At 38.6% G+C, this 27,254-nt stretch overlaps 1 protein-coding gene across 1 annotated transcript in view; it reads right to left on the reverse strand.

The window, feature by feature from the left end:
* The window catches only part of LOC137171035 (matrix metalloproteinase-17-like), a 70,126-nt gene extending 44,328 nt beyond the window's left edge, over window positions 1–25,798 (reverse strand). The window contains exon 1 of the mRNA XM_067574762.1: window positions 25,274–25,798. Within this exon, the coding sequence (XP_067430863.1) occupies window positions 25,274–25,408 (135 nt within the window). The 5' untranslated portion in view covers window positions 25,409–25,798. The remainder of the gene's footprint in view (window positions 1–25,273) is intronic.
* Window positions 25,799–27,254: the final 1,456 nt, after the last annotated feature.

Consider the following 27,254-nt stretch of genomic DNA (forward strand, 5'->3'; position numbering starts at 1 on the left):
CTCCCAGTGGGTCTGAAAAGAGTAAACTTGCAAAGAAAAAGAAGTTATAGTTGCAAGCTGAAGACTGAATCAGACAGTGTTGTAACTGACAGAGTGAACAATTTTTCTGCAATAAACTGATATGCAAAGATTTTTTCATTACACTTTACGGACAGAGTGTGCCTTTTGTGAGTGTGACTTTTTATTACACTGAACATTTCCTAACATGTACACTGCCTCAAGACTATGCCTCCCTTTCCAGAAACTGGGAGGAGAACATACAACAGAACTAAAATGTGGTTAATTGTCATATACCAAAATACTCATTATAACTGCCCCATAGTAGTGGTGTGCGTAGGTGACTTGATTGTGTGTACTGGGCACGGCAGACAGGGCAAGAAACACGAGTGGTCAGGTAATAATACAGGTTTTAAACAAACCCTTGGGTTAGCTAAACAGATTTGGAAGCAAAAACAATGGCAGTAACAGTCCAAAGCTGCATTTTTGTCTGATCGTCTGTGCAGTCAGATTATAAACAAGCAACTGTTTCTTCCCCTCTCTGACACATAGAAAACAAAAATATTCCTTTAAATCAAAACAAATATAACGAATCTTATGTGTATGCCTGTGTGTGTGTGCATCCATACAGAAAGGAAGAGGATGTTACGGTCTTATTCTCTCTAAGCAAGGTGTGCAAGTGATGGATTACATTCTGTGCTGTCTAGAAAACCGCAACACCCTGTTTTCACACACTACTCATAGACTCACTACATCAAACTTTCTTGTGGAGCCAGCAACTAATTTAAACCCTGATGTTGGAGCTCATGTGGGGGAAAAAAGCTGTGAGACCTGCCAACGAGTTCAGTAACATGCTGAACAGTGCTAAATTATATACAGGGATGTCACTGTGTTTAGGTGAGATTGGATTTTAAAAGGCTGCACACAAGTTTTCTGAGTTCAAACAGAGAAATAGCAAAAAAAAAAAATCAAAGATTATGGGATAAGGAGATCGAGAAACTCAGCCACATTTACAGTAAAATAGCAGCCTTTCACTCTCTCCCAGACAATAGACAGTGACAGCTCAAAGATAAACGATGATTATAAGATGACAGGGGGAAGAAATAGAAATGTTTAAATAATTTACATGTATCTCAGATTTAATAAATCCCAAAATAATGGTGCTTTTCTCCAGGGGTCTTCATCTTTGAAATACAGATAAGACACATAAATAAGAGCAGCATGGGAGAAAAACACACAACCTGGCCTGTACAGCAAATTTACCCTCTCCAAATCTCTGATTAACCAGAAGAGGACCGACACAGATGACTGACTTTTCTTTACTCGCTCATTAAAATACACATTTAAGCACAGACACAAACATCCCCACAGGACCCACTTGGCCAGTAGATCAGAGTTTTACTGGCTCCTTGTAGCCAAAAAAAGCAGCAGCCAAAAAATGAAAATAACTATTTTTTTTCCATAATTTTGGTGATTTATTAATTGTATACATAATACATACTACAGTGCAGTTCCCTTTAGATTTGGTTGTTTTCCTTTAGTTATTGATATGTTATGTTGATATATTACACAAATATGCAAAATATAACATTAGGCACATATTGGATCAGTAAATGAATGGTGTATAAATGTAGGTTTCTCCATATGTTGTGTAAAGAGTATGGAATACATAAAGAGAAGAGAAGAGAATTTATGATAACATTTCAGCAAGTATGGATGACCTTGATAATAAACTCTTGTGTCAAGAACTGAGGCAATGCTGAGAGATCTGCAAAAATGTACTCATTAAGATAGAGCAGTGAGAGAAAGAACATAATGGCATTTGTTTGTGTGTGCGTATTTATTCCAGGCTCCTTCTGTCTGCTTCCATGAGCCACCTGTCCACCACAGACATGGAGCTAAACTGTAATGAATGAATGAAAGGGAAAAATGCAGAGAAGGGAAATGAAACAGAAACTGTCTCCAATGTGGCGGCTGTCTCCACATTACATCATCTGTTGAGTGTTTGATAGTTATTTATTTGTGCTTTAGAACGTGACTGCTGTGAAACAATCAGAAAATTACATTTTATTTCTCTCATTCACTGCTTTGTTCTCCCTACCGCTGCTCCCTCTCCTCCCTCAACCACCACAGTTCTTTTTCTCTCTCTTTTTCTCTCAACTTTTGTAAAATGAGTCAGCAAAGCCTAACTTAACATTATCAAATGAAGAGAAATGTCCTCCCTTTGTCCTAAACTGTGTATCCGTGACTCTGATTGGCCAATCACCTTGCCCTGCATAAACTTTTACTGGCCCCAGGCCATCAGGCCATCGGTTATGTCGGACCTTGAAGTTGTTTGCCTCAACGACTGCAGCAGTTCTTTGATTGCTGTGTTATGTTCTGCATTAAATAATAGTGCAGACTCTTAATTTCTTGTGCCAAAGTTGTAAAGCGGAACATCCTGAATGGAACGGTGTAAAGTTCAGAGAAGTCAACCATTGCTTCAAGTGAGAAAAAAGTGTAAAGCTTCTCTAAATTTTTCTGTCTTCATAAAAAATATATTCAGGAAGCTGAGAGTGCGTCTGAATGAAAGATAGAGCAGAGCAGGTGAATAAATGTTTCCTGTCAAAAATAAATAAATAAAGCAAACAAACTTAAAGGTCATGAGAAGAAAACTACAAGGGAGATAAAAATTCTCTTCAAATGTAATGTCCTTTTTGTCTTCAGTAACATTTATTTCAAGTGTAACTCCAAGTCTGGTTGTCATGTGTCATTAACTTTGATTTAAATTCTGGAGAAGGCTTAAAATGACAAATTGGCTGAAAGAAAATATTTTGATAGTTTTGAGGAAATTTGCACTCTGCCTTTTATTCGGTTTGCATTTGCAGTCAATGTGAAATTAGTATCTGATTTAATAAAGCAACAACATTTTTCTTATTACATGATCAGCAGCAAGGAGACTGCATTCTGCCAGTGAAGGAGACCTCAGAACAACAGGGATTTGCCTAAGATAGGCCAGCTCAGAAGAAAAAAAAAAGAATCGCAAGGCAGTGATCCTGAAATAGAAATGACATTGCAAAACACTTTGACAATTAAATAATTTTCTGTCTTTATAAATTGTGTAACACTAACACAATAGGACAAATCAATTAAACAAACTTACTCTGAAATGAAAAAGACTGCAATCAAAATGAACATCACAATCAAGTTCCGGTTTAATAAGCACACAGTTACATACTCTCTTTGGTATTACAAAATGGTCAGCTTGTTCATTCATCATCAAATTGCCTCCCATTCTTTATGCGTTCCTCCCATGAATTCATAGAAATAAAGAACAGAGGCACACTTCAGTGAATGCAAACAAGCTGCACTTCACGTGACATGTAAATGATACAGATAGGATGGTGATTATTTTCTATTCGTAATATTATTCACAACACTGTAAAAAAATATACAGCACACAACAGAAGCTACCACACTAAGTTCCAAATACAAAAACAAACCAACAAAACTGTGCCCTTTTATGTCAGAGGACTGGCTCAGCTGTAGTCCAGCAGCCTTGCAGCTGGTGTTCAGTGACTTCAACGAGGCAAATGCTTGCTGACGTGGAGGCTTGACCCCGTGTTCCAACTCAGGCCCAGAGGGTCTTCACCACTTAGCTGACTTGCTGCTCAAATTACCTGCCCAGTGTGTTATCACTCGGTTTTGATTGGCATGGTCAAGCCTTCCCAAATGAAAATAAACCATGCTCCAACAGAATTAAATGAAACTAATTTGAGGAGATCATGTGCAATTTTGTCTGAAGGCTAACTCCAACACAACAACACTGTACAGTGTGTACAATTCTCCAGATACAGAACTCATAATGATGAAATGAAAGTAATAGGTTTTAATATCAAGGTACTATGGTTATGTTTAGGCAAATAAAAACATTGGGTTAAGGCCCCTCAAAACCCCTCAACAGCTTATTTGTGAATCCTGAATTCAGTTATGTGCTGGGCTATTTCTTGGTCAACACTAGTAACTTCCTGGAGTATCTGCTAGTTGCTGAGCAACCAATAGTCTGCACATAACTCACCATAAAAGTGATTTGTCATTTTTACTCTTTGATTTTTGTATGACAAAGTTCAATCACTTTTTTTTCCAGATTACTCCCTCTTGGTCAAGTTTGCGAAAAATGTCATCAGAGTCCCCCCAATGCTCTCTAAAACGGCACACCCAAGTTTTCTTTCCTCTTTTAGCTGTGTCATTTGAATACTAGCAGCTGTGTAACATTTAATCAGTCTGAACACTGTTTATCACTGTCAATAAGCTGACATTTATCATTTGTATACTTCATGGGAGAGAGGGCTGCACCGATGCACTTACTTCACTGTTGTTACAATTAGTCAGCCTCCTAGACCAAACTCATCTGTTGATGGACCACCGACTGCAGCATCAGTCAATTCTCCTCAGCATGTAACCCTGACAGATTCAGCTCTCTGTCTCAGCTTGCCTCATGACTCACAGTCTACCTTCCTACCTTTTTCTTTTGTATTTTTGTGACTGTTCAGCAAAAAAAAAAAAAAAGTCGCTTTTGAGAGCTGTGATTTGCAACATGAGATCCTTTTCTCTCCTATTTAGACATGCTTCACTAATCAAAACATTGGCCAGGTTGGTCCTATTGGGACCACTTGGAACTAAAAGAGGAATTTTGTTCATGGATGGAATTTTAAAACCATTATTTCCTTGTTAAACATTTAATTAAAATATGGTTTGAAGACAATAAAAGGTTTGGACTAAAAGTTGGACTGTCACCACAAACACCATTGAAACAAAATAGCCCAAAATGTTTAATGTTTTGGTGAAAGAAAGACGGAAAATCTTCCCCTCGTTCCATCTAAAGTCCACTATGGGTGAATGTCTGCTATTTCTTCCTGTTCTATTTCTCTCCTCTTCTTTCCACTTTCCCACACTGTCAAAATACCTTCACTCAGAATTCTGACATCACCATAACCGACCAGTGATCTTTCTGCTTGTGTTCCTCAAGCCTATCAGTCCCTAGATGTCTTTAAATATTGCTGCAATTCTACCATTCTGTCTTTCATACCTACTATTGCTTGTCTAGAATCTTGTCCTGTCTTCTATATTCATGTAGGCCTGCACTTTATGAAGATGCTTCACAACAATGGAGTCTAATCACATCTTTCTGTCACTAGCATCAGTGAATATTGCTATATGCTTCCAATTGATCTCTTCTCATTCAACTGTATGTTGACAAGTTGCTTACTAAATTTTAAACATGAAATAAAGAGAATGTTTATGCTTTGTTTTTGTAGCCTTGCTACAAAATTGAATGATTACTGTAAAATCAAAGACGGAGGAATCATTTAAATATGATGTATGATATGAAAAATCAATTTGAGAGCTGGGTGTAACAATAAACATGTGGGAGGGCCTTATGAAATTATCTTGCAGGCCAGATCTGTGAGCCAGTATGGGAACCCTGTTGTGTATTACCTATTCTCTTCCAAGATTCATAACCCTGCACTATCTTGACATAACATATGGAAAGAAACTTCGTACCATTACACTTCAAGAAACAATAAACACTCATGCACTGACCCAAGAGCTCATGCATACAGATTACACGTAGGTTACACAACACACATTCAAATACTTTATTTATATCCACACTGAAACAATAATTCAGCAAGGATATATCTCAGGCTGCACACATATAGTCTTCTCACATATAAACACACATAATATACACACATAATTGAGGCGTGGAGTGGGTATTACAGAGTTTGACTTACTTTCAGTCTGTGCTACAGTATCTGGATGTGAAGGATAATTTATCTCTGTAATCCTTTCATACAGTAAGGTCTGGAGTGTAAAAGAAGCTACAAATTCATAAAATATATTGAGACAGAAAGAAAGGGGGGCTATAAATAGTCCAAGCAGAGAATTTAGTATGAGATCAAGTAGGCCTAAATCATTCTTCACCTCATTAGAGTTAGTGGTATTTATACTATGGTATGGTATTTATAGTATATTATGGTATATATTCATGTATAGAGCTCGTTGAAGATAGATTGCAGCATTGTCTGACATAGAAAATCACCAACAATCAGCTTAATTAAATTATCTTTTAAATGACCTGTTTCTCGATAGCCACATGTAGCTGTGGGCAGAGCAGAGAGGTTGACAGAACTGCTCGCTTCCTTTCTGCAGCAAAGCTGCTTGTTCAAGCCAGAAACAGATTTGAGGTAGAAAACCAAGCTTCATGTGTGTGAGACATTGATTAATGTGGGCGGAGATTTGAAGCGTTGCTGAATTGCCGATGCATCAGTTATCAGTGTAGCGTTTGAAATGGGAGACAGAGAGGCAGTGTGTGTGTGGGTTAGTGAGTTTGAAGGAGGATAGGCTGGTGAGCAAGTGAATTTGACGGCAAAGATATTTATCTGTTTGGTTACATATGATTTGATATATTTTGCTTATATGTGTTTTATTGAAGAAAAGACATTTTAAATTTGTCTGTATTTAAGTTTCACGTCCACCCTATCAGAGCCAGTTGGTAGGAATGGGGGTCCCAAAGAGTTAATCAAGAGTCTATAGCCATGCTAGCAGCTCTGTGGGGCTGCACAGTAGTTGTGCTTTGAGCTACATGCTATGTCAGCATGCTAACATGCTTACAATGGCAGTGTTAACATGCTGATGGTTAACAGGTATAGAATTTTTCATGGTCACCATCTTGATTTGGCCTGTTTGCATGCTAACATTCAATTGTGCTAATCGGCACCAAACACAAAGTACATACATCTGGTACAGATTTGACTGTTTTACATGCAAACATAATTGCTGACAATCTAGGAATTAAATACTTGCCTGTTTAGTCTTCATATTGCAACATAAACTGGCAATCAACTGCTAATTCAACCTCAAATGAATTAGGATTTTTTTAACACATTGTCTCTAGAAATAACTTATAAAAGGAAACACTCTCTCTACATACATATCACACAAAATGTTGGTCATTACAGCCACGTCTACCTGTATTATAATTAAAAATGTGGAGCTCCAGGTAACACTCTGGCCAGACTTTTAAAACGATGATGTGTGCAGTTGTTGCCCACGGTTACCCGCTGTTTTTGGATGGAGACAGCAGGAGACAACTGGTATGAATGAACGTTCCTGAAGGAGTTCTTAGCAGAGAGAGGAGTTTAATTGACCTACAATTTTTCATGGAACTGCATGAATTTCTTTTAATGTGTCAGTATCCAACATGCCTGTTGATTTCCAGGATAGTAAAAACAAATAATTAATCATAACTGACAAGTTTGAGGTGCACATGAGCATGAATGTTTCTGTGCTTGTTTTGCAACACTCTGGAGCTGGTTGCACAAAATTTAACCAGTGGATCTGCTGTACATAATTGTGGTTTGACAAAGCACTACAGTATTTGTTACATTATATGTCTTTTATTGCAATATTTCTTTATTCCCTATGTCATACCTGTGACATCACATCCTTTTTTGGTCCTTTAATGTAAGGCTGTCAGTTGGCACATATGCACACACCCACACACACACACACACACACACACACACACACACACACACACACACACACACACACACACAATGACTTCTGTGACGATGGCATCACCACAGCAACATCTCTCAGAAGCAGAATCTGTTTTGCCCCCATGCCTGTGACCTCCTCTATCCCACAATACCTCCCTGTTAGGCCCTGATGAACAGCTGCTGATTCCCTTCATCTTCAGCCTCACTGACAGGAAATGAGTCACTGGGAGACTTTTAACCTTGCGACCTTGCTGACTCTCAAAGGGTCATGAAGTTGCATAGTCCATTATAGTGTTTACATTGTTTCTTACTACCTTGAGGATAAGGTCAGATTGGTAGCTGACCTCCTGGACTTTTAAAAGGTTATGAAGCTGCATTAAGTCTGAGAGGGTGAATTTATTTGAAAAGTGAGTGCTGTAGCATTAAAAGTTTTGAGATGCCATCATGTGTGTCCGTGAATTAATGCCAATTAAGGATGAAGCTTTCTCTGGGCTCTTGGTTGCTTTTAGCCGAAAAACAAAAAGTGTAGACTTTAGTTTTTGCTCATGGTAGAAAGAGGGGAAAACGTCCAGAGTAGAAAATGCTACATGTCATGCACGCATTGCAAGCATAAAGAATACAAAAAGGCACAAAGCTACTGAGGTTTCAAGCCTGGCAATGGCAATTTTGATTTTGAGCAATATGAAGACTTATAGCTGACAGCAGTAGAATTAAGGGGGTGGATATGCTGTCAAAAGTCTGAGACTGTTAATACTAAACCAGAGTTTGTTCAAAGATTGGTGTTGCAAAGTAGACAGTAGGGATTTTAACACATTATTCCCTGAAGCTACACCTCTGCACCTCTTGAGTTTGAGTTAATTGTGAAGCCCAGTGTATCATTGTGGTGGGAAGCAAGTTAGGGGAAGAGCAACAACAAATGAGGTGACTAAAACTCACAAAAAGAAATGCCCTGCATCAGGGATGAATGGTAATTAGCTGGTCAGCAAGTTGGTAGCAGTTGACATGCTGAAATATTTTGTAACAGTACCTATGACATTAGCACTGGCATCCAAGTTTGTTAATAGAAAGCGATTCATAGTCAACAACTTTTTTCTAAGGCACTGTGTGCAACTCAAACCCTCAGCTTATTAATTTTAAGTTCTGTCACAGAGTTTACTGTAACCCTGTCACCAGGTTTTATATGAGGCAAGTACAGAGTCTGACTTTTAATATATGCTGCCTTAATTGACTGGGAAGCTATAAACACATACTGTATGTGTCCCTCTGTTCAAGACGTTTGGGGCTGAGTATCCAACATTTTGTCTCAATTCACAGGCAAGGCCATACCACACAAACTGACTGTGCTACCACTCAATGATTGAGAATTAAATGAAAGTCAATGCTGCAACTTTCTGGGTTTTTTTTTTTAAAGCCGCCAAAAAACCTTTTAGTCCAAAGACGGCTTCTTCCTCACAATCTGAGCTCCAGAAAATGGCTGACATATTTCCAAAACATTGAAAATAAGTAAGGCAAAACCCTAAACTGTGTTCAGATGTGGTCACATGCAGCAATATGAATAAAAAATCAACTTAGTGGGTTATTCTGCTAAATATTTTTGTTTTCTCTAAAGAAACTCAGAATTTCCCCATCATATAACCACAAACCATTCCAATAAACTTTCCATAAACAGTTCTAGTCAGCACAACATGACAAATACTCTGATGCCCATGTCCATTGTGCTCATATTAACAATATGGCATGAGCATTCCCAATTTCACAACTGACAAGAAAAATAAAGTTACTATCACAATGTGACTGGTAAAATGTCAGGATACAGATAAAGATCAGAAAAAATCAAACACAAAGACCCAAAAATGAATTTATGCCTTTTTTTTTTTAAAAAAAAAAAAAACAGCTTTGACTACAAATCCAGATAGCAGAGTTCTTATTCTTTTCACTTATGCTATAAAAAACCTGTCAACTAAAAGACATATAAACCAGTAAAGACATATTGCACAGATGTAAATGTCTCACATCAAGCAATCCTGCTTCTTATCTTGCTCTCCACCGAGGAGATTTCTCACAACCAAAATTTGTCAGAACATCCACGGGTGTTTGCAAGATGCTATCATTATTCAAAGCAGTTGTAGCAGCTTCCCATTTTATATCACTGGCTTATTCAGAGAGATGGTTTACTTAGTATTACACTGGGATGATGTGGGATACAAGGAATGAAAGCTTGCTTGAGTGTGTTTGACTGAGACGCTCCTGAAACCGTTCCAATGACCTATCTTGAGCGTAAACACAATTTACTGAAGAAATGGAGGATTTAGTCTCATTTGTGCAAACAGATCAGATCAAAGAGGTGGAATATAGGGGATAGAGAAAGAGGGAAATTGGGGGTGACATGCCACCTCAATGACATGTTTAATCAAACAGAAAATTGAAGCTGGATTGCCAGGCTGTATAAGAGTGTGAGTTAATTCATGCCTAGAAATCATGCATCTACTCCTCACATTTAATTTTTACTGTTTTAAACTGGACATGAGCTTTCTCCCTTTCTATGTTTCCATGCATGTGTGTGTTCAGGGTTTACACAGCTCATAACAAAGCAATTTTTACTCTATTGCCTGATTTATGTTTTCATTAGTTGTCATATCTGGCCAATAACTATAAACAAATATAATCAAAATCTGGCCAGAAAGTACTTTATTAGAGCTATGTTTAGGGACATTCAGCTTTTGAATTAAGATAGGTATGTATCAATTTGGATTGGTCCTTTGTGTTAATGAGTACAAGGCATTAAATTTCATTAATGTAACAAAATGAATGCCAAAGTTGTGGATTGTTTTATTGAGAGATAAAAATAGCTAGAAAATTGCCATTAGTGAAGACACTGTATAACATATAGGTGAAAGGCAGAAAAGCACAGAAGCACTGTGTATTGTTTTTCAGAGGACTTAATTTATAAAAAGCTGCACTCAAGTTAACAGGCAAGACCACTGGAATTGAATCAGACATGAGCCAAAGATCACTGACCAATTTTGTGAGTGTTGTTTTGGTGGCAATGACCAAAACCTGACCTTAAAAACTGGCAAACTCAATTGTAAAACTTAAAGATATTTGATGTTGACTCAGAAAAAATAAAAGGTACAGAGAAGTGTCGGGAAAGTCTCACATACTGTAGTCCTCGACAAATGTTTGATTTCCACAGCAACAGTGGCAAAATGTATGTTTGAGCAACATATTTATCAGTGTTGTCCAAGTAATATGCACAAATCAGAAGAAATATATAAATATCAGTTTAGAGAAATACAGTCCTAAAAGTAAAATCTCATTCTGCATAATCACATTCTTGACAAGTTGTTTCATAAGACAACTGATTTGAAAACAATTGATTTAAATGAGTTGCCTCTGTGCAGAAATCTAACACTGAAGTGTTGCTAAAGTAGATCCCTCAACTCTACTTCTACATTTATGATCTGAAATTCTGGTTTGAGTTATTTGCTTGACTCTTCGACATGACAAAGACTGCAGGAGCATTTCCACAGATACACATTTTACTAATGTTTACCATTTTTGTTGAGTGTAAAATAACAGGATTCGTGACGTGTTGACTGAGTCGATATTTCACCTCACAGATGGTATTTGAAATGTTCCTGTCTGTTTTCATTTTTCTACAGTTGACAGTTGATCCAAACTACCGCCTGTAGACTGCCCACATCGGTTATTGATTGACAATTTTCTCAAAATTTTTCTCTTCACTTTCTGTTACCAGAGGCATATTTTGGTCTGTCCATTTCACAAGAGGAACTGTAATCTGCAGTGATCAATGTTTTGTTGCAGAAGGAAAAATAACTTTTGGATGCGTGGGAACATAAAATACAGCTGAATCTGCTTTAAAATACTCACTTCTTATTCTATCAGGGTCAATGAAAATGAGAAAAATACAAAAACAATAATGTTATAGAACGGATCTTGATCCACACCATGACTTTCTTTAAATACAAATTATCTGCCCCCTTGATACATTTAGGCCTATTTGTGCATATGTTGTACAATTTTTTCCGTGGATCTTCAATGGACTTGGCACAAGGGACTGCCTCTGCTGGGGAGATATGTCACAAAGCCTCCGTAACAAGTCGGTATCAGAGAGAATACAATATGTATAAGCTCTTACATCCTTGCATGAGTGGACACCAAAGAACAAATAATCACCAACAAATTGAAGGAATGAACATTTTCATGCTTTCTAGTGACCAAAATGGAAAGACCTGATATGGCTGCACCTGTGTGTGGATCATTGCACTTCCTGCAGTTAGATCCAGCAAGGTAAAAGGAAAATACTGGTGTCAGTCAGAGTAACAGTCATTTTCTTAGCAGGGGGGCTGCTCTTACACGTCTCAACAGAAAGTCTCAACTTCATGCTTTTAGCTCTTTGTATATAAACATGTGTTTTATCATCTTAAAAATACAACCTTTACAGTCCAAATCCAAACTGGAAAATAACCGCTGTTTCGCCTAACAAAGAAGATATAAGGAGGCTTTATATTCAATTAGGATGAGTTATAAGTCTTCCAATTGTATGTTATGAACTGAAAAGACAGACAACAGAGAAAAGGACGGCATACAATAAAAGTCATCACTTAGATTCTGGCTCACTATGTTGCAAGCAGATGGCACATACGCCACCCTGCTGAAGCACTCAATCACTTCACTCCAGGAGTATTTTGCTTTGCTGAAGATACAATGTGCATGTAATGGAACACAAGTCATGGGTGCCAGAGGAAGAACTGTATCCCCGCAAAAGTCCCTGTATTGCAACACTTACAGTAAAAAGACATTTCAATCGTTCCCATCTACTCTAAGACATTAGGTAAAATAAAGCAGGCAAACATAAAATGGGAAGAAAATTGTTTCAATGCTGTGTGTTACATTCTTTAAGTCTGTTTGACTTGTTTCCCTTTACTTAGCTAGCTGAACTAACCTTAGCTATCAATATTGCAAATAGACTGCATGGACTGCAACAGACTGAATGCTTCTGCAAACATGTCAAAAGAACCAGTGCATAAGAAAGTAAAATACAGTCATGTTTTTTTTTTCTTATTTATAATTAAACATGTATTTGGGGCATGGCTGCTTACAACATAAGGACAACCTTAATCTTCCTATTGCCTGCTTGCTGTTACTCAGTCACAGAGGTGTTACTGTCCTGTAAACTCGTAGTTTTACAAAAAAAGGGATTTTACAAAAAAAGCTTGTATCTAATCCCACAAGCACTATTGCTTTGTGTTTGGAATTATACCACCACCCTGCGGTGCAAGCAATAGTTAGTCCGCAAAAAGTTTAGTGAGGGTCTCCGGTCTATCTACTGCTACACACACATACACACACACACACACACACACACACACACACACACACACACACACACTTTTTGGACCCCACATTTCTGAATGAATCCCCTGCCCCTGACAAAAGTCTTGTCGAAAGGATACAAAACATCTGACAGATAGTTCGAGGTGTGAATGTCATTTACCAGACACTTAGGAGGAAAATCTGTCCTCATTTGCATGTTTGTGTGTGTGTGTACGTATGTGTGTGAGCGTGACAACAAGGATTAAAATGTGACTAAGTGAATCATTTAAGCCCTGGTTTAGGAACAGCTGGTTGTACAGAGAGCCAAGACACAACTCCTGTCTGTTCCTAGAGGCAGCAAGGAGGACGGTGGAGAGAAAGAGATGTTAAAAGAAAGAAGTAGAGCGACAGCAAAGAGATAAGAATATAAAGAGGAAATGAGAGAGAGAGAGAAGAGAGATGGATGGACAGTTAAGTGACATTTAATGTTGGTTTCCTTTCATTAATTTCCAATCCATTTGACTGTGTTGATCTGAATGGGGTTACAAACACACAGAAAACACACAAAGAATGAAAGAGACAAAATGGAGATAGGAACAGAGAATATGAAAACATAAACTAAAGGATAAGGCTGGTGATTTTCTATATTTTTTGTTATTGTCAACAAATCTCATGTGCAGAGCCAAATCCTACTTACAAATACTGTGTGTGTATCCTAGCCTGCTGTATCTTATTCCTCTGTAATGTAGACCTCCAATGTTGTCCAAAACCTATTAAAAACATGTTAATGAGCCACATCATTGCACCAGGTGACATGTTCCTTCACCACAAAGAGTATGAGTACATTAGTTTGTTTAGAAATGACAAAAAAAGACTAATAACAGAGATCACGTTTTCAGTCTCTGGAGAGTAGCTCTGTGTAAGCCTGTTGTGCATGCATATCAAGTTCTTTTAAAATTTACAATGTATAGTGTAGTCTTTGTCTTTGGAGCCATTTCTAAACAAACTGCCGTGTCCATAATCTTTGTCTTTGGAGCCATCATGGCACCAGGTGGCATGTTCCTTGATATGTATGCACAACAGGCATCTGCCTTACACAGAACAACTCTCCAGAGACTGAAAATGTGATCACTGTTGTTAGTCTTTGGAGTCGTTTCTAAACAAACTAACGTACCCAAACTCTTTGTGCTGAAGGAACATGTCACCTGGTGATGCTGCACATGAGATTTGTTGACAATAAGAAAAATATAGAAAATCACCAACCATATCCTTCAAGGGAAAGAGAGATAAAGATAGATACAAGAAACCAGGTTGTTGGGAGAAATTAGGTTGAAGCAGGATGACACAGAGAGCATTTCAATGCATAGGAACAAGGTATCAAAGTTTTATGTGTATACAGTATGCGTGCGTTTCCACATCAAACCTGATTTATCAGTTTCTCCTTGAGTTAGACAGTGCATGTGTTTGCTGAAAAAGAGATCCTAAGAATTAAATGCCTACTTTAGGTTAAGTAAAATCATAAAAGGCACACCCACATATTGTTTGGAATGATGCAAACAATGGCTGACCTTTCCTTGCTTGACAATTTGACAAATGTTCTTTTAGGGACTGCAGGAACCTCTTTGCTCAGACTGTTCATCACTGGCTCATCAGAGGATTTTGTTTGCCAAGGGCAATTTTGCTCCATCTGCGCCAGCAGCAATTCAAAAAGATATACCAGTGCCATCTGAGTGCACATTCAAGTCATACCAGCTCTTCATTTTTTTAGACATGGGTACATTTCAGTTAGAAATTGTACTTAAATATTTTAAGAATTCTGAATTATTATGGTACAAGGCTATGCAGTATACAAACTAACCCGTGTATCATTGTAGAAAACCGAGGACACACACACAACCCTGCATATACTGTATGAACAAACACTTTCATCTATTACAGATAAAATCCTGTCTTTTCCAACCTTTTATACAGTATGTCAGATGATTAATAATATCTAAACAAATATACAGATGGATCAATAGATTGTGATTTTTGTGACTGAATTAGGGAGTGAGGAATGATAGAAGGATATAAAGGGATCCGAAGGAGAATAAGGACTTAAAAAATGTTTTCCAAAGATTAAAGATAAACAAACTGATGGAGCCAATTAGAACAACCCTGTAACTGGAGCTTAATTTAACAAGCACAAGTTTCAGTGGCTCCACTGAGAGAAAAAGCCCCCAAATCTTCTTTGAAGTTCTTCTCTCTGTGGGCGGTAATGTGGCATGGCACCCAGCCAAAATCCATAGACAACAAGGATTGAATAAAGCTTGCCCAATGTCCCTTGATAGGGAGGATAAAGAAGAAGGCTGTAAATTTACTAACTACTACAAACACAAACATATACACACCTGGTGGCCTGACAGATCTTCTTAACTATCACAGTCAGTCTTCTTTTGGCATAATCTTTAATTTTTTTAGTTTGCAGTCTGTCTCATCAACTGGATGAAAAGACTGAGGATTGCTGGACCAAAGATTCAGCTCTCCACATGGTAAGAAAAACACATTTACAGCATGTAATGCTATTGTGTATGTTGTCACTCTATTCTTGCAATTAGGACACTTGCAAGCGCAAACTATTTTATCTCATCTACTACTAATTTTCTAACATGAACACATGCTAAGCTATCCACAGCCTCGCACATAAACAAACCAACATGCAAGTTCCCCGCATGTAGATCCCCATGCAGTTAGCCATGATGGCTGCCAAAGGTGGCTAGTTTAGACTCAGAGACGAATGTTTGAAATGATCATTGTAAGAATCATGTTTATTTGGACAGCTATAGGAAGCTTATGCAGCTTACCCTGAAAAACGGAGCTGTGAGTGCAAAGTTAGCATTACCCATAGAGCCACAATGGCCACATTTATTTTAAATATAAAATAGATTAAAATAAAACAGAATTATACTTGAAGACATTTTTTTTCTGCAGTATGCAAAAGGTGAGTTGGAGATGCAACTCTGAATGCAACTTATCTTTTTGCTCTTTTTCGCTGCAATATCTTTGAGAGATCTCAAACTAGATCACAACGAAAGGTCACTCAACATTTCATAATTTTCTGTCAAAAACCATTTTAATCAATATCACATGTAGATTGTTTTTTAATATCTGTGACATTTAAGGATATGGAAAAATGTCAATCAAATCCTCTTTACAGAAACCAGGGATTGTATACATAATAAAATTGTATTATTTGTCACTGAGTATTCCATCAATGTGTACTTAATAATAATAATAATAATAATTATTATTATTATTATTATCATTATTATTATTACTACTACTAATAATAATCATCATCATCATCATCATTATAATCATAATCATAATCATAATAAGAGTGTGGAGCTCCAAAACTGTAAATCTTATGTTATGAGCATGAGCATGTATTTATGGATTGTCCTTGTAAGCAGTTCATGTGTTCATGTGTTACTATTGTGATCCTCACCATGAAGACGTCTCTTTAGTGTTAGCTGTGGAATGTTGCCAACTGTCACGTCCAAAGTATGTATGCATGTGCAAAAATACATACATGTACACACGTGTTTGAGTTTATTTTTAAACTAAAACCCAACACAGCGAGGTCCTATTCTTAGCATTAACCCAGCTGCTAGATAAACAGCCTAGTCTAGACTGCAATTGACACAATCATATCAACTGCAATTCACACAATCACGAGTACCACTTGAAATTCTGCACACTGTTAGTAGCTCATTATATTCACTTGATAGGAAGTTGAGTATCAACACTGGACTAAAGAAAGTAGGTCTAATTGCCAGCGATAGTTGGATGGAGACGTAGCTTATCTCTTCCACCCACTCAATCTCTCTTGGACTTCCTCCTGTCTTATTCTCTTCATTTCAGTTGGACCTTGAGAGAAATGGGATCATGAACACATAACAGTTTTGAAGTTGACTCCACAGATGAGCAATCATCCTCATCCATTCCCTTTTCTTTTTCTCTTTTTTTCCCATCATCCGCTCTGCTGTGACTTGTTAAGAAATGACAAATGCTAATGAGAGACAAACTATGAGATCACCATGTGGCAATGCGTCAGACACACACACACACACACATGCTATCATACATACCCTCATTCTATATCGACACACAAATAAGAAGAAACTGACTTGCACTCACACAAACCACATTTATTATAATTCTGCCAATTTCTGCAAGCAATTTCAGAGTAGCTTTGTTGTTGTTTTCGGGTTTTCTTGATCGTGCTATTAAAGCAGTCTATTGGCAGTTGGCAGAGCTATAGATTATTTTAGGCTTCAGTATGCAAGCCAGCACAACACCAGAAACCACTGTAATTACAAGATCTGGTCGGTCCTTTGAATAGCAATTGCAAACCAAAACCTTGATCTGGTTGAAGACAAGAAGGAGTGGTGGGGCTCCTCGGGTTAAAATAGAACTGTCCACATGGAGTTGATTTGAGGTTTTCTATATGGGGAGCCCTGGAGTGGGCCAGCTCAAGTAATGAAGTCAGCGTAAGCCAATGGAAAAGGACTATTGCGTGTAACTCTGTTGTGGAAAACAGTGTTCCTCACTCACTTACCCACAATATTAAATCCATCACTACTGTAAAATCAAACAAAAATAGCTGGGGAACTACTCTGTTGCGACTACAATCATACATTTTAGGATTTCTTTTGAAATGAAACGCAAATAAACTGCCTGCTTGAGTCACAGCAGTATCATTCCAAAGCAGTGCAATCATTGCACTATTAACACAACAGAGAAAGAGTACAGTACTCTGAAATGCACATCTTGCAATACATTTCTTTAGAGCACCAGGTCAGACACATTCAGAGAGGGATTTACCATTTAGGTCAAAGACAAAACCAGAAACACATGCAGTGTTTAAAAATATATGACCTGCTACTAATCCACCAAGCTTTAACTAAACTTTAAATCATCCAAATTTATCTGGTATTGTCATTGACTGAAAACGTCATGCAGAAGTGTTGCAGCTGCCTCTCATCAGTCCCACACCAGCATGCTACGGTGACAGCCAATAAAGTGTCAGGGCCCTTAAGTTCCTTGTTGAATTGGGCTTTTAGGATATTATAAACTCTGACAATCTACTCAGAAACTTGCAAGTCCACAGATGACTTTAACACTTAGCAAAAGCTGTGATGACAGATTGGATGGGAGCAGATTGGAAGACTAGTTAGTTTCTGCAGTATCTCCCTCTTCCTGAGAAGCTGACAATGTGCTATATTACTTGCTGAACTGTCTCTTGTGCTCTGTGTCAATCATTACACAATGATATACTCTCTCCTACTGTGAAGTTCTCTCCCACTTGACATCCTCTGAAAAAAAAACCAAAAAAAAAAAAACAAGTGCCCTTGCCCTGAATATATAAGCCCCATGATACAGTGCTACAGACAGAAAGGTCACACCACTTGATGGAAGTGGGACAGTGGTGCTAAAAGTATCCTCATAGTCCAGCAGGGCATTACAATAAATGGGAAATACAAATTAGCTAACAAAGTCTGTGCTTATCCAGTGTGCTTTTATTATCTGCAGTCAAGCCACCTATTGAGGACAATTAAGTAAAAGTATCTTACAGGTATAATATCCAAAAGTGAAATCTCTTCTTGAATCATTACTTGAATCATTACTGACTCCTCTCACCACTCCATAGATGAAGTATCCTCTTCCTTTTCATTGTATATGTGCTTTCTTCTCTTGACCCTGTCTGGTTGATTACTTTCAGTGGAGCAATCCATCCATTGTACTTTCCCCTAACTGTCTCTGCATTCAGTTTTCTCTTTGAGCCCCCTCTGTCCCAAGGCCTCTGGGTGTAATCAGAAGAACCATGATATTCTGGTAGAAGAAAGCCTCCGATCAGGATTGGAAGAAGAAAAGTGAAGGAAAAATAGTGAGAGAGTGAAGGGACAGAATATGATACTGGTGAAATGGGCACTCATAAGAGGCAAAGAGCGACCTAATGAGGGGCGGCGGTACTGGTGCCGGGAAGACTAGTTGCATGAGAACTCAGTATTATGAGGTCTAGCAGGGAGGGAGAGGGAGTAGTGGTGGAAGTGGGTGGAGGGGGGTAGCGTCTACCAGGCTTTTCTTCTTTTCTTCTTTTTCCCCCCTTCTACTCAGTGGACATGAGACCAGATGGTACTCTCATTGAAAAAAATTATAAAGCTAAATGAGAATTAGAAGTAAACTGGCAGGGTGCGGTGGTCCCATCAGGCGTACACTGTACACCCGTTATTTCTTACAACACATAACAAATGATAGAAATTAAATTTTCCTCACTGAAAAAGATTAAATACTACAAACAGAAATTCTTCAAGGTCAGTTTCTACAAGATTAAATATCAATTAAGGTACTTTTATCATGCTGCTGATCCAGTCACCTCACTCTATCCTACGACAGCTGCTAAAGCAAGTACAGTACCACTTCCAAAGGCAAATAGTCCCCCAAGGAGCTCAGGTATTCTGTCCTAGTGCAGAATACAGCCATCAGGAGTAAACTGATATGATGAACGGAAAATATAGCGCAGATACATTGTAACTTTTATGTAGTTTCCTCAAATGCTGAAATTGCAAATTGGTGCTCTGCAGTGATATATTGGTCTGGATAACAGCAAAGCAGGAAGCTGGATGCCTCAGAGCTGTGCTTAAATTTGCGGTTCAGTTAATTATGGCCACAGTGTGCAGTAGTTACACAGAAAGACATATACATTCAGCGCACAAGCTTGACTAAAAGCCAAGTGATGCAGCACAATGGCTCTGAAGTGTAATGGGACTGGGGAGCAGCAGAGCCGGAGATCAGGACATGGTTCTGTGGGTAGGTGGTTGTTTTTTTTCGGACCAAGTCCCAAATGTATAGCAGTTATGAACACAACTGGCCTGAGATGGGAGAACCCACTTAAACCCTCAACAACCAATTATCCACTGGCTCTCAACAGCTGAGTGCAATCACATCAAAGCAGGAGATGTCTTATTTAAAAGTCAATCAGACAGTCACAGGAGAGGAGGGTGTCTGTGGACGGTTGCTCATCTGTCTGTCTGTCCAACACCCTTGGTCACCCTATAAGCCGACAACCAGAGAAAAATCTGTCTGTCTTTGTTGAAAATGGGCCAATACCAGTCAAGTGTCCGATCTCATTCACTCCAAGGATGAAAACAAGTGACTGTACATTAGTTTTAATCAAAACACACTCACACTCTGTACACTATGTGGCTATAGCCTGATTCTCGTGACTTCTATTTATTCCACTTTTCTCAACTGCAAAGATGCTTGGACATATGTTGTTAAGTTGTTGCTTGAACTTTACATGAGGTTATTAACCCAGATGTGCAGGTCAAAAGACGAAGTCCAGCTGAAATTTTTTGTCTGCTACAACAGATAGTTGTACATTATTTCGATTAAATACCATTCCACTATCTGCTTATGTAGCTGGAGACCAGTGGAGGCTGGTCCATCGAGGCAGAGGAGGTTGATCCTCCTCTATTTTTTGAGAGGCAAAAGGGAGATCAAAATATAAAAAAGAATATTTGGTTGAAATAAACAATTACCAAATCTCAGTATTATTTATAAAGTATTTTTTCTCTCTTCTTTGGAAAAAAATTAGCCAAGCTGTTGCATTAACCAATGCTGTATCAGCCTGAAGGACTCTTTATACATCCATGGAAGGACTGTTAAGGACTGTTGTTAAGGTAATGGGAGAAATTATCTGGATTGTGCAGCACAGCAGCAGCAGGACGCTGCCATGGAGGCTGGAGAGAGAAACAAACGGAAAAACAACCAGGAGAGTTAGCTTGTTTGTCATTGTTGCTAATGATATCAGACTGGTTAAGCAGCAGCCATAAAGTTCTGTTAACTAACATACAAGATGACCAACAGTCACAAATGGATGTTATAACATGGATACTTCATCTCCATGAAAGAAAGAAGAAGATGTCAGATGACGTGAGTCAGATACAGCTACTCTCTCTCTGTCTCTTTGGTCGCTAATTTCATCTCTGATGGTTAAATGTCTCTGTGTGGCTTTTTTGTGTTTTTTTATCTCCTTAACAAGAATGCAGCAGAGATCATATAATGTGTTGTGGGTAATGTTAGTTTGTTTGTTGAAGTTACAGTGAGCTGTCTGGACTCACTCATTCATTTGTTTTTAATTGAGTGGTTGTTCAGTCACCTGTTGATGTGTGATTAGTGAATGAGTGCAGGAGGTCTGGCTGCTTGCTTCTGACAGTTTCTTTAGTTTGTTTTTAAGCTGAGCCGTATATTGAGTAATAAGCTTAAAGTAACTAGAATAACAAGTGTTAACTAGTGGTGTAACAGATTGTAGTTGATCCATGATCCGTACGGATCGCCCCCCACGGTTCGGCGGGTATATGAACTGCGGATTAATTGCAAAATTTAATGTCTCATTTAAGACAAAGTAAACAAACTGCTGTAAGTATAAGTCATGGGCAGACATCGTGTCGCTAACAGGGATTTTGAATGTGACATTTGAGTTGTTTACCTGCTGTTTGATGTGCTGCAGCTGAGCAGCTAATTAGCATCTAGCTGCTAACTGGTGTTAGCGGTGAATGTTTGTTATCATCAAGTTTTGATGATGTGGACAGAGGCTATTTCATTCACTGTTTAAAAGAGGAAGGTTTCATGCCTCATATTGCAATAACTGAGCATTGAATATTTTATTTTATTTTATTTAAACATTGGACATCTTAAATGTTGTTTTCATTTAAGACCATGGGCAAAAGTTCCTTGCTGTTTCTGGCTGTAAGTGTGTTACAGATAAATAGAAAACAAAGTTTTATTTGTCTCCCCCCTTTTTTTCGCTGATCCTAATAATGATCTGATCCGTGACTCAAATCCGTGATACGATCCGAACCGTGAGTTTTGTGTTCATGTTAACACCCCTAGTGTTAACATATCAGCTTTGTAGACTATATTTTGTATGTCGTGCACATAGATCAGAGTGTGTAAGTCATGTATTTGATACATGCATTAATACTTTCTGATATGAACATACACTTATAGATCTGTGAATGTTTTTAGTGTTCAATCTTTCTTGTATTCAGCACTGACCTGAACCTCTATCACATTATAAGCTTTGTGCTAGTTTATATATTTCTGTATACTAAGAAAATATATAGGAAACATGTGTAAATCATGTGATATGTTGTCTGTTTTTGATGAGAACATAAATTTGTTGTCACAATAAAACAGTACTATAAATTTGAATTTCACTTTGTTGGTAAAATGACACATTCTTTGTTTAGAGACATTATGTATATGCTAAATGTCTTTAAAGAAGCAGCCTTTTCACCACTCAAGCAAATTGTTTTATTGGCATATAAAATTGCCTCCCACCCCTCCGATTTCATCAGGTGGGACAATGATATAGTTTGATGCGGTTTGTTGTAAGATTCCATGTCAGTTTTCCACCTGTCCTCCTCAATTTTTTGAGTCACCAGCCGCCACTGCTGGAGACCTTATTTCAATATAGCATATCAAATCTTGAATAAATCAATAACGTCATGTTCTATCATAGGCAGGGCAGACAGTCACACTGAGCCTGATAGCATCCTGCTACACAACACAAGAGCCACACACTCTGAACAACAACCCACATTAGCTTTCCTGCTAAAGTCTCTGTCTTATCTAACTTACCAACATGAAAATGTGTTGTTCTGCACCTTAGCTTGTTGAATGAGCCGCCAAACATAAATTCACCCAGACAATTGTGCACCGCTAATGACTGTTAGCGGGCTAGATAACCAATTAGCTGCCTAGCTGCAGCATATTAAAGAGCATGTAAACATATCTAAAAATGTCACTTTGGTCCGGTTAGATGTGACCATTTTCATGACTCCTAGCTACAGCAGTTTGTTAGCCTGCCAGCTAATGTCAATCAAACAGGACTTTAACACACTCCCCCAGCTGGCTGAGATAAAAAGCAGCATTTCTGATATTTTTAGACCATTTTTCTTCATTCTAATAATAAAAAACTATTAACAATACATTAAAATTGGTTTGACACTTTGCATCAATTCAATACATTTTATTACATGATTAACAAAGCTTGACAAAGGAGAACAGCTCTGAAAGCAAAGACTGACATTACATTAACAACAACCTTTCAGTAAATGGAGTAAAAAAAGTTGTCAAGTGGTTTGGTGAGGAGATGTAGAGCCATCTAATTACAAGGGAAGCCTTTTTGGTGTGGACACACAAAGGACAATGAGTGCAACATCAGCTCTGATCATCATAAATCACAGTAGCTCAGCACTGTTTGTATGGTCTGTATATCTGTTCACTGATGTTCACAACACCAGGGATTCCACATTAGGAACAGTGTGTGAACAAGAACGTGATACCCTGAGTTTGGATATTGAAATCAGTATCAGAGGAGAAAACGTTGGATCAGTGCATCCCTAATTAACACTAAATCAAATGATTTCCAATAATGTGAAAGGTTTGCTTGTGCTGCCAATCTCACTGAGACTAATGATTCAGCAGCTTCAAGCAGCTTTCAGCTCATTGTGTTGGTTTATAGGTTCATACTGTGAACAGTACAGGAGCTCATACAAACCAGTTGTGGTGGAGAAATTAAGTAAAAACATGGCTGATGACGAGAGCTGAAGATCTAGTGAGCAATAAACCAGACAACATTCTCAGGAGTTGGTACAGGAATAAAACAGCAATGAATTGTGGACTTATATTAATATGTGGTGAGAAATGGAACTCCAGTGATGCCCTCATTGCTCTGTTTCTGGTTGATATGCAAGAAGCCAAGTGTTTGTGCACACACTCAAGACAGCTTTAAGGATTGCCTGACCAAACATCAGATCATCCACATCCAACCAATGTGGAATCTCCAGTGTAAAAACAAGATTAAGGTAACCACTTTGAGAACATGTAACAACTCTATTTAGCAGTGATGTAGAGCTACAGCTGTGAATCCAGGTCTTGACTGCATGATGACAACTTTGTAAATGACTAGTAGTCAGGTATGGTAGTCAAATGCAGGCTGAAACTTTTTTTTTTTTAAGCATAATCTGCTGCCAGCTCCCTAAAATATGTATCCTCTCACCTTCTACACATCCTAAAATGAAATTTGTAGTCAACTTACTCACGTCATAAACAACACCACATGTGACTGTCAACAAACGTTTGAACTGAAGGACAATTCTTGTTTGCAGCTAAGTGTATCTAACCAAGGAGATGAGTGGTTGTTTCCAGGCAGCACACATCCTCAAAGAGTCAGTGGAAGTGGTCCAGCAATAGAAATACCTCAGCAATGTCTTTGATAAAAGAGTTCATCAACTGAGAGAGACACGAATTAGCAGCAGCATAGCTTTGAGGAATAGGATTGTTTTGGAAAAAACTCAGTATTAAATGCAAAACAAGGAAAACTGCAAACACATGAGGAATTTATGTTGATTTCTATCGTGGCCCTAATGCAAACAATTAATTAGGATGTTATCTCAAGAGCTACTAATGAGCAGATCCTTGTTTTATCTGCAGGTGCTCTACTCCTTAAAATTAACATGTAAAGTTGAAGAATATTGTTGGTCAAACTATGAAAATATCAGACAATAATTTGCTCACTTTGTTGGAAGGCTAGGGTCACTATTGAGGAGCATCCATACACCAAATTTCTGTACATTGATATTCATATAAGAGACTTATTGATTTGCAAGCTGTATCATCCTGTTTTGAACTATTATCACATCCTTTGATTTTTAAGAATTGACATTTCCAATCAAAATCAAGTGAAATTTCCTGTTTAGTTTAGTTGGTTCAGCAGGATCTGCTGCTCCATAACATCACAATTTCAAACAGCTCCATTTGAAACCCCACATCACATCAGGTGACATATAAACAAAAGGTCCTGTCTTAATATTTCAGAGACATGACTGAGGAAAGGAAATAGCCAATAACCTCTTATGGCTTGATCTGTCACTGTACTGGAAGGGAGCCTTCTTTTCAATTGATTACAGGATCTACAGCCTACTATGTCAGCATGCTGTGGAAGAGGTCGATATTCCGCCCAGGCAAAAACATTTACATTTATTTATTGCAAGCCATTACACTGATTCTGATCCCTGCTTTGGAGAGTAAGTCCCTATTTTATTTTTCCATCACATCCAGCCTGCAACGCCGAGCTGCTGCGAGGTGTTAACATTCAGATCAAGTAGAAGACAGGGTTTGCTTCCGACATCCAAAAGTACGCAAACTGCCTATTTTCAAGAGTAGAGGGGTATGTCAACGGGTGGTATCAAGTGAGAAAACTTCTCACCCCACCCCATGTCTAAAAGTGATAATAAGTAGCAAAACTTCTTATCCCCATGTAGAAAAGGTAGAAAACTTACCACCCCCATGTCCAGCTGCTCGGTAGTCAGAGAAGGAGCCGCTCCTGTCAGAGGTAAAAACCACAATATTGGCACCAGCAGCAGCATCTCCGGAGAAATATTCCTCATCCACTTGTGAAGAACCGGAAAAAGCATGATGCCCTATGACAGGCTGATCCTGCAGGGCTCAGACACTGATCCCGACAGCCGCATCCAAGGGATAAATCACACACCGACCCTCCTGTAAAATGTGCCCAGATAAGTCTACCTCACTGTTGAGCGCAAACACATAAAACACATTAAAACCGGTGGCAGAAAAGACGTTTAGGATTTACAACTTTGTTTTCCTCAAAACGACACTTATAACTATCAACTAAGTTGTCATAATCAGATGGGGGTAAAATGTGTCTTCTTGTCTTATATCAAGTCCATCAGAGGTAATATCCCTGCAGCAAGACGCGCGAGCTCCCCTCCTGATCGTGCAGTCTCGAGCACTGGAAAATGAAAGCAGCTGCGTGCGGTTTTGTCCCGAGCAGCAGAGACCGCTCGTTGACGCACACACACAGTGAGAGTGGATGAGCACTTTGCCCCGAAGGATTCAGGGAAAGGAGGGAGGGAAGGGGGAGTGGGGGGGTTCAGCGCCTTTTGCAGTCCACTTGGGCACTACTGAATTCATGACGCGCGCCGTGCGTAATTTGAGAGTCTCATGGGTTAACACCAAAGACAAAGCACAATATATCAGTTTTGCTCTGTTATAGTTACGTGAGAGATATGTCAGGGTTGAAGCCAGTATTGATCTAGCGGCCTACATTTTATCTTTATCCCAACAAATTTTAATTTTAAATCTATTTCTAAAATAACCTTTCAATGACTGTTGCTTATGCACTTATTACCGCACTGTCTCCGTGCAATATAGACCTAAATCTAAGTTTACCAGTCTGATCGTGATTATAATCATCATCATCATTGCCTCCACTTCTCAAGTTTTGCCCAAACTGTGATTTTAGTGTCAGTGGGGTCCAAAGATGTGAGTCAACTTTACCTTGCAGATTACAGTCAAAAAATAGGTGTGGGCCGCTATTAACACTCCTCCAAACCACCACCACCTCTCTGTGCATTGTGCTCATCCAGCAGAGAGGGCCATAATAATACAGGGTACATGGATTTGTTTGCCAACATAACTTTATGAGTATATGCAGGCTAGACAGAATTCAGAAAAAAGGAATGGCAATGAATGAAAAAAGAAGGAGTAAGTGTTTAGTCTTGAAACTCTTCATCATAGACTATATATAAAGACCCCTACGGGTCTGACAAACAGTGCAACTGTTTTGCTCATATGGATGTTGCACTGGACCCTGAAGAGATGATGTCTTGTTCAACTATATGTGTGACTTCATGTGTGGTTGAGTGACAAATAAACTTAAACTTCAACGTAGTGAGGTGTGACGTCATCCCTTAGTTTGCCTTGGAGCTTGTTTGAAGCCCAGAGCTGCAGCTTGTTGTCAACGCCATCATTTCTTTTTGGACTGATCTTCTGAATAAGGAGTGCGGGGTGTTGCCTTTCATGCTCTGGAAACACGCTCCACTACCTTGGACCAAAGAGAACACTAGCTTACTGGGAACACCGAGCACATGGGCTGAAATATTGCAACAATAGTCCAACTCAGTGCGAGTCCCGGATCCAGGGAGAACAAAAGGTGAGTGAACTGTCAATCACAATTGTTAATGAATACCCACATGGCAGACATCTAATCCTATAAGTCTTCAAATCTTATTAACGCAGCAACAACTTCCAAAATGACCATCAGCACACCTATTAGAAGGCACGGATTTAGTGATTGAGACCATAATGACTTGTTGGAAAGCTACCTTCGCTGGCTTTGCACTTGAACGTACTTCAGCCTCAAGTTGCCGCTTGCTCTTAATGCAGCCTCCAGTCGCCTGACAGTCTCAGTTGTTTTTTCATTGCATCACCAATGAGAATTATCAAACTAGACCACAA

Source organism: Thunnus thynnus, chromosome 19, assembly GCF_963924715.1.
Source record: "Thunnus thynnus chromosome 19, fThuThy2.1, whole genome shotgun sequence".
In the NCBI taxonomy this organism is placed as follows: Eukaryota; Metazoa; Chordata; class Actinopteri; order Scombriformes; family Scombridae; genus Thunnus; species Thunnus thynnus.